Consider the following 13,839-nt stretch of genomic DNA (forward strand, 5'->3'; position numbering starts at 1 on the left):
CTAATATGCCGTTGCCATGGCCACACTTGCGGCAGGTGAACAATTTCAATTGAACAGCACTTGTACAAACACAAAGTGCTGTGCTCAGGCAACTGCCCAGTTCTCCAGAAGCTGCAGGTCTGCTGAAGGTACAGAATTACAAAAAGCCACACTAACCAGTAACATACAGATTGAAGGATATCATGATTAGAAAGCACAGATGACTCAGCTTGTACAAATGTTTCTGTATTAACCAAGGCTGCAGTGTGTTGCAGGCAGTGCCAGGAAACAGAAACATAGAAGATAAGAGCAGGAGTAGGCCATTCGGCCCCTCGAGCCTGCTCCGCCATTTAATGAGATCATGGCTGATCAGCCACAAGGTGTATCACTTCCTGAAGCAACAACAACTTGTATGTAGTAAAACACCTCAAAGCTCGTCACAGGAGCGATTATCAAACAAATTGTGACACCGCACCACATAAGGCGATACTAGTGCAGGTGACCGAAAGCTTGGTCAAAGGAGCGTCTTAAGGAGGAAAGAGGTAGAGAGATGGAAAGGTTTAGGGAGGGAATTCCAGAGCTTAGGGCCTCGGCAGCTGAAGGCACGGCCACCAATAGTGGATCGATTAAAATTGGGGAAACAGTCTGTGTGTATTTTGTGAATGGGGGTGTGTGTAGGAGAGAGTATTTTGTGAATGGGGGTGTGTGTAGGAGAGAGTATTTTGTGAATGGGGGTGTGTGTAGGAGAGAGTATTTTGTGAATGGGGGTGTGTGTAGGAGAGGTTGGGTATTTTGTGAATGGGGGTTGTGTAGGAGAGGTTGGGTATTTTGTGAATGGGGGTTGTGTAGGAGAGGTTGGGTATTTTGTGAATGGGGTGTGTGTAGGAGAGGTTGGGTATTTTGTGAATGGTGTGTGTAGGAGAGGTTGGGTATTTTGTGAATGGGGTGTGTGTAGGAGAGGTTGGGTATTTTGTGAATGGGGGTTGTGTAGGAGAGGTTGGGTATTTTGTGAATGGGGTGTGTGTAGGAGAGGTTGGGTATTTTGTGAATGGGGGTGTGTGTAGGAGAGAGTATTTTGTGAATGGGGGTGTGTGTAGGAGAGGTTGGGTATTTTGTGAATGGGGGTGTGTGTAGGAGAGAGTATTTTGTGAATGGGGTGCGTGTAGGAGAGGTTGGGTATTTTCTGGGTGGGGTTGTGATTGGGGTCGGGGCCATTTTCTGCACTGTGTGGAAGGCCGGTTATATCCTCTGTGTGAGTGAGGTGGATATTTCCCTGGGAAGGTGTATTTGTGTATTTTTTGGGTTGGGTGTTTGTGGTTATTTTCTGGGGTGGGGGTTATCTGATATCTCCCGGGCGTGTGTGTGGGGGGAGGGGGGGGTTTGGTTATTGACTCTGGGAGGGGGTATTTGTAATCTTTGGATGGGCTGGGGGCTTACACACACAGCGGATGTAGTGAGATGGTGCCTGACATGATTTTGCAGTCAGTGACATTTGGAACTGTAGCTCTGCTGGGCTTTGTCTGACTCCACTGTGCGGTGAGCTACGTCCCTCTATGTATCACAGTTGTTTTCTCTTCCCCTCGCATGCACCCACACTAATAAAGTCATTCAAGTTATTTACTGTGGATAGAAATTTTGAACGTAATCTTGAGCTCATCCAGAACTCGGCTGCCCATATTCTAACTCGCACCAAGTCCCGTTCACCAATCACCTCTGTGCTCGCTGATCTACTTTGGCTCCCGATCTGCCAGTGCCTCGATTTTAAAATTCTAATCTTTGTTTTCAAATCCCTCCATGGCCTCGCCCCTCCCTATCTCTGTAACCTCCTCCATGGCCTCGCCCCTCCCTATCTCTGTAACCTCCTCCATGGCCTCGCCCCTCCCTATCTCTGTAACCTCCTCCAGCCCCACAACCCTCCCTATCTCTGTAACCTCCTCCAGCCCCACACCCCTCCCTATCTCTGTAACCTCCTCCAGCCCCTACACCCCTCCCTATCTCTGTAACCTCCTCCAGCCCCACAACCCTCCCTATCTCTGTAACCTCCTCCAGCCCCACAACCCTCCCTATCTCTGTAACCTCCTCCAGCCCCTACACCCCTCCCTATCTCTGTAACCTCCTCCAGCCCCTACACCCCTCCCTATCTCTGTAACCTCCTCCAGCCCCTACACCCCTCCCTATCTCTGTAACCTCCTCCAGCCCCACAACCCTCCCTATCTCTGTAACCTCCTCCAGCCCCACAACCCTCCCTATCTCTGTAACCTCCTCCAGCCCCTACAACCCTCCCTATCTCTGTAACCTCCTCCAGCCCCTACAACCCTCCCTATCTCTGTAACCTCCTCCAGCCCTACAACCCTCCCTATCTCTGTAACCTCCTCCAGCCCCACAACCCTCCCTATCTCTGTAACCTCCTCCAGCCCCTACAACCCTCCCTATCTCTGTAACCTCCTCCAGCCCCTACAACCCTCCCTATCTCTGTAACCTCCTCCAGCCCCACAACTCTCCCTATCTCTGTAACCTCCTCCAGCCCCTACAACCCTCCCTATCTCTGTAACCTCCTCCAGCCCCACAACTCTCCCTATCTCTGTAACCTCCTCCAGCCCCTACAACCCTCCCTATCTCTGTAACCTCCTCCAGCCCCACAACTCTCCCTATCTCTGTAACCTCCTCCAGCCCCACAACCCTCCCTATCTCTGTAACCTCCTCCAGCCCCACAACCCTCCCTATCTTTGTAACCTCCTCCAGCCCCACAACCCTCCCTATCTCTGTAACCTCCTCCAGCCCCCTACAACCCTCCCTATCTCTGTAACCTCCTCCAGTCCCTACACCCCTCCCTATCTCTGTAACCTCCTCCAGTCCCTACACCCCTCCCTATCTCTGTAACCTCCTCCAGCCCCCTATCTGTGTAACCTCCTCCAACCCCTACAACCCTCCCTATCTCTGTAACCTCCTCCAGCCCCACAACCCTCCCTATCTCTGTAACCTCCTCCAGCCCCCTACAACCCTCCCTATCTCTGTAACCTCCTCCAGCCCCACAACCCTCCCTATCTCTGTAACCTCCTCCAGCCCCACAACCCTCCCTATCTTTGTACCCTCCTCCAGCCCCTACACCCCTCCCTATCTCTGCAACCTCCTCCAGCCCCACAACCCTCCCTATCTCTGTAACCTCCTCCAGTTCCTACACCCCTCCCTATCTCTGTAACCTCCTCCAGTCCCTACACCCCTCCCTATCTCTGTAACCTCCTCCAGCCCCCTACAACCCTCCCTATCTCTGTAACCTCCTCCAGTCCCTACACCCCTCCCTATCTCTGTAACCTCCTCCAGCCCCTACAACCCTCCCTATCTCTGTAACCTCCTCCAACCCCACAACCCTCCCTATCTCTGTAACCTCCTCCAGCCCCAACACCCCTCCCTATCTCTGTAACCTCCTCCAGTCCCTACACCCCTCCCTATCTCTGTAACCTCCTCCAGCCCCACAACCCTCCCTATCTCTGTAACCTCCTCCAGTCCCTACACCCCTCCCTATCTCTGTAACCTCCTCCAGCCCCCTACAACCCTCCCTATCTGTGTAACCTCCTCCAACCCCACAACCCTCCCTATCTCTAACCTCCTCCAACCCCACAACCCTCCCTATCTCTGTAACCTCCTCCAGCCCCTACACCCCTCCCTATCTCTGTAACCTCCTCCAGCCCCTACAACCCTCCCTATCTCTGTAACCTCCTCCAACCCGGTTTCCTCCCACAGTCCAAAGATGTGCGAGTTAGGTTGATTGGCTATGATAAATTGACCCTTAGTGTTAGGGGGATTAAATACGTGGGGTTACGGGGATAGGGTGGGATATGTGTTGGTGTCGGGGTTACGGGGATCGGGTGGGATATGTGTCGGTGCAGGCTCGATGGGCCGAAATGGCCTCTATCTGCACTGTGGGGTTTCTGTGATTCTGTGAACCCTCTCTGCGTTCCTCCAATTCTGGCCTCTTGCGCCCCCCAATCTTCATCGCTCCACCATTGGTGGTCGTGCCTTCAACGACCTAGGCCCTAAGCTCTGGAATTCCCTCCTTAAACCTCTCCGCCTCGCTACCTCTCCTCCTTCAAGACGCTCCTTAAAACCTACCTCTTTGACCAAGCTTTTGGTCACCTGTCCTAATATCTCCTTATGTGGCTCGGTGTCAAATTTTGTTTGATAATCGCTCCCGTGAAGCGTCTTGGGACATTTTACTACGTCAAAGCAACTGTATAAATACAAGCTGTTGTTCAGGTTTGGGCTCATGTGATGTGCACCCCACCCCACATGAGCAACATTGGGTTTGACAAGTTCTGCAGAAGAGACACACCCACTGAGCCTAGCACCTTGTGTGTACACAGTGCCAGAGTAACACCTTGCAGAGAGACTCATTTTGCTGTCCCGTGAACAATGACGGAATCAGTTGTGAAGAATGGGTGAGGTGCTGGAGGAGACCTGGACCCCAGCAGCGGTCAGGTCAGCACCTCCGGGAGAGAAGAGAACTCTGGTGGGGAGCTGCTTTATTTGGACTACTGATTTGTGTGTTTTCTTTCCCAGCGCTGGCCCACAGAAGTGCGCAGCTTGCATCGAAGAGAACATTTATGAAGAACCTTTGTCTCTTTTGGATGTGAGCTCAGTAAGTAAAAGGCCACAAGGATTTGGATGTTATAACAGTGAACTGTATAAAAATTGCCTGTATCTCCCTGTGGGGATTATCAGCTAAAACTCAGCAGGGATTTATTAAAAAATCCTGCACAAATGCCCCAGTCTGTCTCTGAGACTGGGTGTCAGGTACACTGACCGTCCTCCACTAGGATGGGCAATGGAGATCATAGTAACACAGTAAATAGTTTCAGGCAGGAGAAGCCCTTCGACCCATCTAGCCCACCTATCCACAGTATTCCCCTGGTGCATCTCTACCAACCCTGAATCCCATTTGTTGATAAGAACCTGTTTAGTTCCTGCTTGAAACCCATGAAGGTTCCTCCGCCCCCCGCCTGTGCCAGTAACCTGTCCTCCTCCGCCCCCCGCCTGTGCCAGTAACCTGTCCTCCTCCGCCCCCCGCCTGTGCCAGTAACCTGTCCTCCTCCGCCCCCCGCCTGTGCCAGTAACCTGTCCTCCTCCGCCCCCCGCCTGTGCCAGGAAGCTGTCACACAGACCCACCAGCCTTTCAGTAAAACACTGCCTGCATTTCCGACTTTCTTTTATTGTCTCCAATTTGTAAAGATCCCCGGCATTGTGGCGCAAACAGGCTGAAAGCAATGTTGGTCTGCAGCCTGAGTCCACGGCTGCTCCCTCTCCTTTTCTCGCTTCATGAATACGCCCCTCCCTATCTCGGTAACCTCCTCCAGGCCTGCAGCCCACCTCCTCAAACTCTCCCTTCCTCTGACTCTGGCCTCTTGAGCATTGCCCCACCCCCACCTGTCCAATCCTTCACCACACCATTGGCGGCTGTGCCTTCAGTTGCCTGGGCCCCACGCTTTGGAAGTTCCCCTTAAACCTCTCCACCTCCATTTCCTCCTTTTAAGCTCCTCCTTAAAACCTTTTGGCTATCTCCCTGATAGCTCCGTCTTTGGCTCGGTGTATAACACTGGGGTACAGTACTGGTGGGTACAGGTCTGTCTCTGTATAAGACTGGGGTACAGTACTGGTGGGTACAGGTCTGTCACTGTATAACACTGGGGTACAGTACTGGTGGGTACAGGTCTGTCACTGTATAACACTGGGGTACAGTACTGGTGGGTACATGTCTGTCACTGTATAACACTGGGGTACAGTACTGGTGGGCACAGGTCTGTCACTGTATAACACTGGGGTACAGAACTGGTGGGTACAGGTCTGTCACTGTATAACACTGGGGTACAGAACTGGTGGGTACAGGTCTGTCACTGTATAACACTGGGGTACAGCACTGGTGGGTACAGGTCTGTCACTGTATAACACTGGGGTACAGTACTGGTGAGTACAGGTCTGTCACTATAACACTGGGGTACAGTACTGGTGGGTACAGGTCTGTCACTATAACACTGGGGTACAGTACTGGTGGGTACAGGTCTGTCACTGTATAACACTGGGGTACAGTACTGGTGGGTACAGGTCTGTCACTATAACACTGGGATACAGTACTGGTGGGTACAGGTCTGTCACTATAGCACTGGAGTACAGTACTGGTGGGTACAGGTCTGTCACTATAACACTGGGGTACAGTACTGGTGGGCACAGGTCTGTCACTATAACACGGGTATAGTACTGGTGGGTACAGGTCTGTCACTATAACACTGGGGTACAGTACTGGCGGGTACAGGTCTGTCACTGTATAACATGGGTACAGTACTGGTGGGTACAGGTCTGTCAGTGTGTAACACTGGGGTACAGTACTGGTGGGCACAGGTCTGTCACTGTATTAACACTGGGGTACAGTGCTGGTGGGTACAGGTCTGTCACTAACACTGGGGTATAGACTGGTGGGTACAGGTCTGTCACTATAACACTGGGGTACAGTACTGGTGGGTACAGGTCTGTCAGTGTATAACACTGGGTTACAGTACTGGTGGGCACAGGTCTGTCACTGTATAACACGGGTACAGTACTGGTGGGTACAGGTCTGTCACTGTATAACACTGGGGTACAGTACTGGTGGGTACAGGTCTGTCACTGTATAACACGGGTACAGTACTGGTGGGCACAGGTCTGTCACTATAACACTGGGGTACAGTACTGGTGGGTACAGGTCTGTCAGTGTATAACACTGGGTTACAGTACTGGTGGGCACAGGTCTGTCACTGTATAACACGGGTACAGTACTGGTGGGTACAGGTCTGTCACTGTATAACACTGGGGTACAGTACTGGTGGGTACAGGTCTGTCACAGTATAACACTGGGGTACAGTACTGGTGGGTACAGGTCTGTCACTGTATAACACTGGGGTACAGTACTGGTGGGCACAGGTCTGTCACTATAACACGGGTATAGTACTGGTGGGTACAGGTCTGTCACTATAACACTGGGGTACAGTACTGGTGGGTACATGTCTGTCACAGTATAACACTGGGGTACAGTACTGGTGGGTACAGGTCTGTCACTGTATAACACGGGTACAGCACTGGTGGGTACAGGTCTGTCACTGTATAACACTGGGGTACAGTACTGGTGGGTACAGGGCTGTCACTGTATAACACTGGGGTACAGTACTGGTGGGCACAGGTCTGTCACTGTATAACACTGGGGTACAGTACTGGTGGGCACAGGTCTGTCACTGTATAACACTGGGGTACAGTACTGGTGGGTACTGGTCTGTCACTGTATAACACTGGGGTACAGTACTGGTAGGCACAGGTCTGTCACTGTATAACACGGGTACAGTACTGGTGGGTACAGGTCTGTCACTGTATAACACTGGGGTACAGCACTGGTGGGTACAGGTCTGTCACTGTATAACACTGGGGTACAGTACTGGTGGGTACAGGTCTGTCACTGTATAACACTGGGGTACAGTACTGGTGGGTACAGGTCTGTCACTATAACACTGGGGTACAGTACTGGTGGGCACAGGTCTGTCACTGTATAACACTGGGGTACAGTACTGGCGGGCACAGGTCTGTCACGGTATAACACTGGGGTACAGTACTGGTGGGTACAGGTCTGTCACTGTATAACACTGGGGTACAGTACTGGTGGGTACAGGTCTGTCACTGTATAACACTGGAGTACAGTACTGGTGGGCACAGGTCTGTCACTGTATAACACTGGGGTACAGTACTGGCGGGCACAGGTCTGTCACAGTATAACACTGGGGTACAGTACTGGTGGGTACAGGTCTGTCACTGTATAACACTGGGGTACAGTACTGGTGGGCACAGGTCTGTCACTGTATAACACTGGAGTACAGTACTGGTGGGCACAGGTCTGTCACTGTATAACACTGGGGTACAGTACTGGTGGGTACATGTCTGTCACAGTATAACACTGGGGTACAGTACTGGTGGGTACAGGTCTGTCACTGTATAACACTGGGGTACAGAACTGGTGGGTACAGGTCTGTCACTGTATAACACTGGGGTACAGCACTGGTGGGTACAGGTCTGTCACTGTATAACACTGGGGTACAGTACTGGTGAGTACAGGTCTGTCACTATAACACTGGGGTACAGTACTGGTGGGTACAGGTCTGTCACTATAACACTGGGGTACAGTACTGGTGGGTACAGGTCTGTCACTGTATAACACTGGGGTACAGTACTGGTGGGTACAGGTCTGTCACTATAACACTGGGATACAGTACTGGTGGGTACAGGTCTGTCACTATAGCACTGGAGTACAGTACTGGTGGGTACAGGTCTGTCACTATAACACTGGGGTACAGTACTGGTGGGCACAGGTCTGTCACTATAACACGGGTATAGTACTGGTGGGTACAGGTCTGTCACTATAACACTGGGGTACAGTACTGGTGGGCACAGGTCTGTCACTGTATTAACACTGAGGTACAGTGCTGGTGGGTACAGGTCTGTCACTATAACACTGGGGTATAGACTGGTGGGTACAGGTCTGTCACTATAACACTGGGGTACAGTACTGGTGGGTACAGGTCTGTCAGTGTATAACACTGGGTTACAGTACTGGTGGGCACAGGTCTGTCACTGTATAACACGGGTACAGTACTGGTGGGTACAGGTCTGTCACTGTATAACACTGGGGTACAGTACTGGTGGGTACAGGTCTGTCACTGTATAACACGGGTACAGTACTGGTGGGCACAGGTCTGTCACTATAACACTGGGGTACAGTACTGGTGGGTACAGGTCTGTCACTGTATAACACTGGGGTACAGTACTGGTGGGTACAGGTCTGTCACTGTATAACACTGGGGTACAGCACTGGTGGGTACAGGTCTGTCACTGTATAACACGGGGTACAGTACTGGTGGGTACAGGTCTGTCACTGTATAACACTGGGGTACAGTACTGGTGGGTACATGTCTGTCACAGTATAACACTGGGGTACAGTACTGGTGGGTACAGGTCTGTCACTGTATAACACTGGGGTACAGTACTGGTGGGTACAGGTCTGTCACTGTATAACACTGGGGTACAGCACTGGTGGGTACAGGTCTGTCACTGTATAACACGGGGTACAGTACTAGTGGGTACAGGTCTGTCACTGTATAACACTGGGGTACAGTACTGGTGGGTACAGGTCTGTCACTGTATAACACGGGTACAGTACTGGTGGGTACAGGTCTGTCACTATAACACTGGGATACAGTACTGGTGGGTACAGGTCTGTCACTATAGCACTGGAGTACAGTACTGGTGGGTACAGGTCTGTCACTATAACACTGGGGTACAGTACTGGCGGGTGCAGGTCTGTCACTGTATAACATGGGTGCAGTACTGGTGGGTACAGGTCTGTCAGTGTGTAACACTGGGGTACAGTACTGGTGGGCACAGGTCTGTCACTGTATTAACACTGGGGTACAGTACTGGTGGGTACAGGTCTGTCACTATAACACTGGGGTACAGTACTGGTGGGTACAGGTCTGTCAGTGTATAACACTGGGGTACAGTACTGGTGGGTACAGGTCTGTCACTGTATAACACGGGTACAGTACTGGTGGGTACAGGTCTGTCACTGTATAACACGGGTACAGTACTGGTGGGTACAGGTCTGTCACTGTATAACACGGGTACAGTACTGGTGGGTACAGGTCTGTCACTGTATAACACTGGGGTACAGTACTGGTGGGTACAGGTCTGTCACTAACACGGGGGTACAGTACTGGTGGGTACAGGTCTGTCACTGTATAACACGGGTACAGTACTGGTGGGCACAGGTCTGTCACTGTATAACACTGGGGTACAGTACTGGTGGGCACAGGTCTGTCACTGTATAACACTGGGGTACAGTACTGGTGGGTACAGGTCTGTCACTGTATAACACTGGGGTACAGTACTGGTGGGCACAGGTCTGTCACTGTATAACACTGGGGTACAGAACTGGTGGGTACAGGTCTGTCACTGTATAACACTGGGGTACAGCACTGGTGGGTACAGGTCTGTCACTGTATAACACTGGGGTACAGTACTGGTGAGTACAGGTCTGTCACTATAACACTGGGGTACAGTACTGGTGGGTACAGGTCTGTCACTATAACACTGGGGTACAGTACTGGTGGGTACAGGTCTGTCACTGTATAACACTGGGGTACAGTACTGGTGGGTACAGGTCTGTCACTATAACACTGGGATACAGTACTGGTGGGTACAGGTCTGTCACTATAGCACTGGAGTACAGTACTGGTGGGTACAGGTCTGTCACTATAACACTGGGGTACAGTACTGGTGGGCACAGGTCTGTCACTATAACACGGGTATAGTACTGGTGGGTACAGGTCTGTCACTATAACACTGGGGTACAGTACTGGCGGGTACAGGTCTGTCACTGTATAACATGGGTACAGTACTGGTGGGTACAGGTCTGTCAGTGTGTAACACTGGGGTACAGTACTGGTGGGCACAGGTCTGTCACTGTATTAACACTGGGGTACAGTGCTGGTGGGTACAGGTCTGTCACTATAACACTGGGGTATAGACTGGTGGGTACAGGTCTGTCACTATAACACTGGGGTACAGTACTGGTGGGTACAGGTCTGTCAGTGTATAACACTGGGTTACAGTACTGGTGGGCACAGGTCTGTCACTGTATAACACGGGTACAGTACTGGTGGGTACAGGTCTGTCACTGTATAACACTGGGGTACAGTACTGGTGGGTACAGGTCTGTCACTGTATAACACGGGTACAGTACTGGTGGGCACAGGTCTGTCACTATAACACTGGGGTACAGTACTGGTGGGTACAGGTCTGTCACTGTATAACACTGGGGTACAGTACTGGTGGGTACATGTCTGTCACAGTATAACACTGGGGTACAGTACTGGTGGGTACAGGTCTGTCACTGTATAACACTGGGGTACAGTACTGGTGGGCACAGGTCTGTCACTATAACACGGGTATAGTACTGGTGGGTACAGGTCTGTCACTGTAACACTGGGGTACAGTACTGGTCGGTACATGTCTGTCACAGTATAACACTGGGGTACAGTACTGGTGGGTACTGGTCTGTCACTGTATAACACTGGGGTACAGTACTGGTAGGCACAGGTCTGTCACTGTATAACACGGGTACAGTACTGGTGGGTACAGGTCTGTCACTGTATAACACTGGGGTACAGCACTGGTGGGTACAGGTCTGTCACTGTATAACACTGGGGTACAGTACTGGTGGGTACAGGTCTGTCACTGTATAACACTGGGGTACAGTACTGGTGGGTACAGGTCTGTCACTATAACACTGGGGTACAGTACTGGTGGGCACAGGTCTGTCACTGTATAACACTGGGGTACAGTACTGGCGGGCACAGGTCTGTCACTGTATAACACGGGTACAGTACTGGTGGGTACAGGTCTGTCACTGTATAACACTGGGGTACAGTACTGGTGGGCACAGGTCTGTCACTGTATAACACGGGTACAGTACTGGTGGGTACAGGTCTGTCACTGTATAACACTGGGGTACAGTACTGGTGGGTACATGTCTGTCACAGTATAACACTGGGGTACAGTACTGGTGGGTACAGGTCTGTCACTGTATGACACTGGGGTACAGTACTGGTGGGCACAGGTCTGTCACTGTATAACACTGGAGTACAGTACTGGTGGGCACAGGTCTGTCACTATAACACTGGGGTACAGTACTGGTGGGTACATGTCTGTCACAGTATAACACTGGGGTACAGTACTGGTGGGTACAGGTCTGTCACTGTGTAACACTGGGGTACAGAACTGGTGGGTGCAGGTCTGTCACTGTATAACACTGGGGTACAGCACTGGTGGGTACAGGTCTGTCACTGTATAACACTGGGGTACAGTACTGGTGAGTACAGGTCTGTCACTATAACACTGGGGTACAGTACTGGTGGGTACAGGTCTGTCACTATAACACTGGGGTACAGTACTGGTGGGTACAGGTCTGTCACTGTATAACACTGGGGTACAGTACTGGTGGGTACAGGTCTGTCACTATAACACTGGGATACAGTACTGGTGGGTACAGGTCTGTCACTATAGCACTGGAGTACAGTACTGGTGGGTACAGGTCTGTCACTATAACACTGGGGTACAGTACTGGTGGGCACAGGTCTGTCACTATAACACGGGTATAGTACTGGTGGGTACAGGTCTGTCACTATAACACTGGGGTACAGTACTGGCGGGTACAGGTCTGTCACTGTATAACATGGGTACAGTACTGGTGGGTACAGGTCTGTCAGTGTGTAACACTGGGGTACAGTACTGGTGGGCACAGGTCTGTCACTGTATTAACACTGAGGTACAGTGCTGGTGGGTACAGGTCTGTCACTATAACACTGGGGTATAGACTGGTGGGTACAGGTCTGTCACTATAACATAGGGGTACAGTACTGGTGGGTACAGGTCTGTCAGTGTATAACACTGGGTTACAGTACTGGTGGGCACAGGTCTGTCACTGTATAACACGGGTACAGTACTGGTGGGTACAGGTCTGTCACTGTATAACACTGGGGTACAGTACTGGTGGGTACAGGTCTGTCACTGTATAACACGGGTACAGTACTGGTGGGCACAGGTCTGTCACTATAACACTGGGGTACAGTACTGGTGGGTACAGGTCTGTCACTGTATAACACTGGGGTACAGTACTGGTGGGTACATGTCTGTCACAGTATAACACTGGGGTACAGTACTGGTGGGTACAGGTCTGTCACTGTATAACACGGGTACAGTACTGGTGGGCACAGGTCTGTCACTGTATAACACTGGAGTACAGTACTGGTGGGCACAGGTCTGTCACTGTATAACACGGGTACAGTACTGGTGGGTACATGTCTGTCACAGTATAACACTGGGGTACAGTACTGGTGGGTACAGGTCTGTCACTGTATAACACTGGGGTACAGTACTGGTGGGTACAGGTCTGTCACTGTATAACACTGGGGTACAGCACTGGTGGGTACAGGTCTGTCACTGTATAACACGGGGTACAGTACTACTGGGTACAGGTCTGTCACTGTATAACACGGGTACAGTACTGGTGGGTACAGGTCTGTCACTGTATAACACGGGTACAGTACTGGTGGGTACAGGTCTGTCACTATAACACTGGGATACAGTACTGGTGGGTACAGGTCTGTCACTATAGCACTGGAGTACAGTACTGGTGGGTACAGGTCTGTCACTATAACACGGGTATAGTACTGGTGGGTACAGGTCTGTCACTATAACACTGGGGTACAGTACTGGCGGGTGCAGGTCTGTCACTGTATAACATGGGTGCAGTACTGGTGGGTACAGGTCTGTCAGTGTGTAACACTGGGGTACAGTACTGGTGGGCACAGGTCTGTCACTGTATTAACACTGGGGTACAGTACTGGTGGGTGCAGGTCTGTCACTATAACACTGGGGTACAGTACTGGTGGGTACAGGTCTGTCAGTGTATAACACTGGGGTACAGTACTGGTGGGTACAGGTCTGTCACTGTATAACACTGGGGTACAGTACTGGTGGGTACAGGTCTGTCACTGTATAACACGGGTACAGTACTGGTGGGTACAGGTCTGTCACTGTATAACACTGGGGTACAGTACTGGTGGGTACAGGTCTGTCACTGTATAACACTGGGGTACAGTACTGGTGGGTACAGGTCTGTCACTAACACGGGGGTACAGTACTGGTGGGTACAGGTCTGTCACTGTATAACACGGGTACAGTACTGGAGGGTACAGGTCTGTCACTGTAACACGGGGGTACAGTACTGGTGGG

At 51.3% G+C, this 13,839-nt stretch overlaps 1 protein-coding gene across 2 annotated transcripts in view; it reads left to right on the forward strand.

The window, feature by feature from the left end:
- Positions 1-13,839, forward strand: part of LOC147081081 (TNF receptor-associated factor 2-like) — an 85,513-nt gene that overhangs the window by 17,486 nt on the left and 54,188 nt on the right. For both annotated transcript variants that reach the window (XM_085980955.1, XM_085980956.1), the window contains exon 3: positions 4,537-4,615. In XM_085980955.1, the coding sequence (XP_085837081.1) occupies positions 4,537-4,615 (79 nt within the window). The remainder of the gene's footprint in view (positions 1-4,536; positions 4,616-13,839) is intronic.

Source organism: Somniosus microcephalus, unplaced genomic scaffold (assembly GCF_052327205.1).
Source record: "Somniosus microcephalus isolate GS21.2 unplaced genomic scaffold, FLI_Smic_1.0 scaffold793, whole genome shotgun sequence".
NCBI lineage: Eukaryota > Metazoa > Chordata > Chondrichthyes > Squaliformes > Somniosidae > Somniosus > Somniosus microcephalus.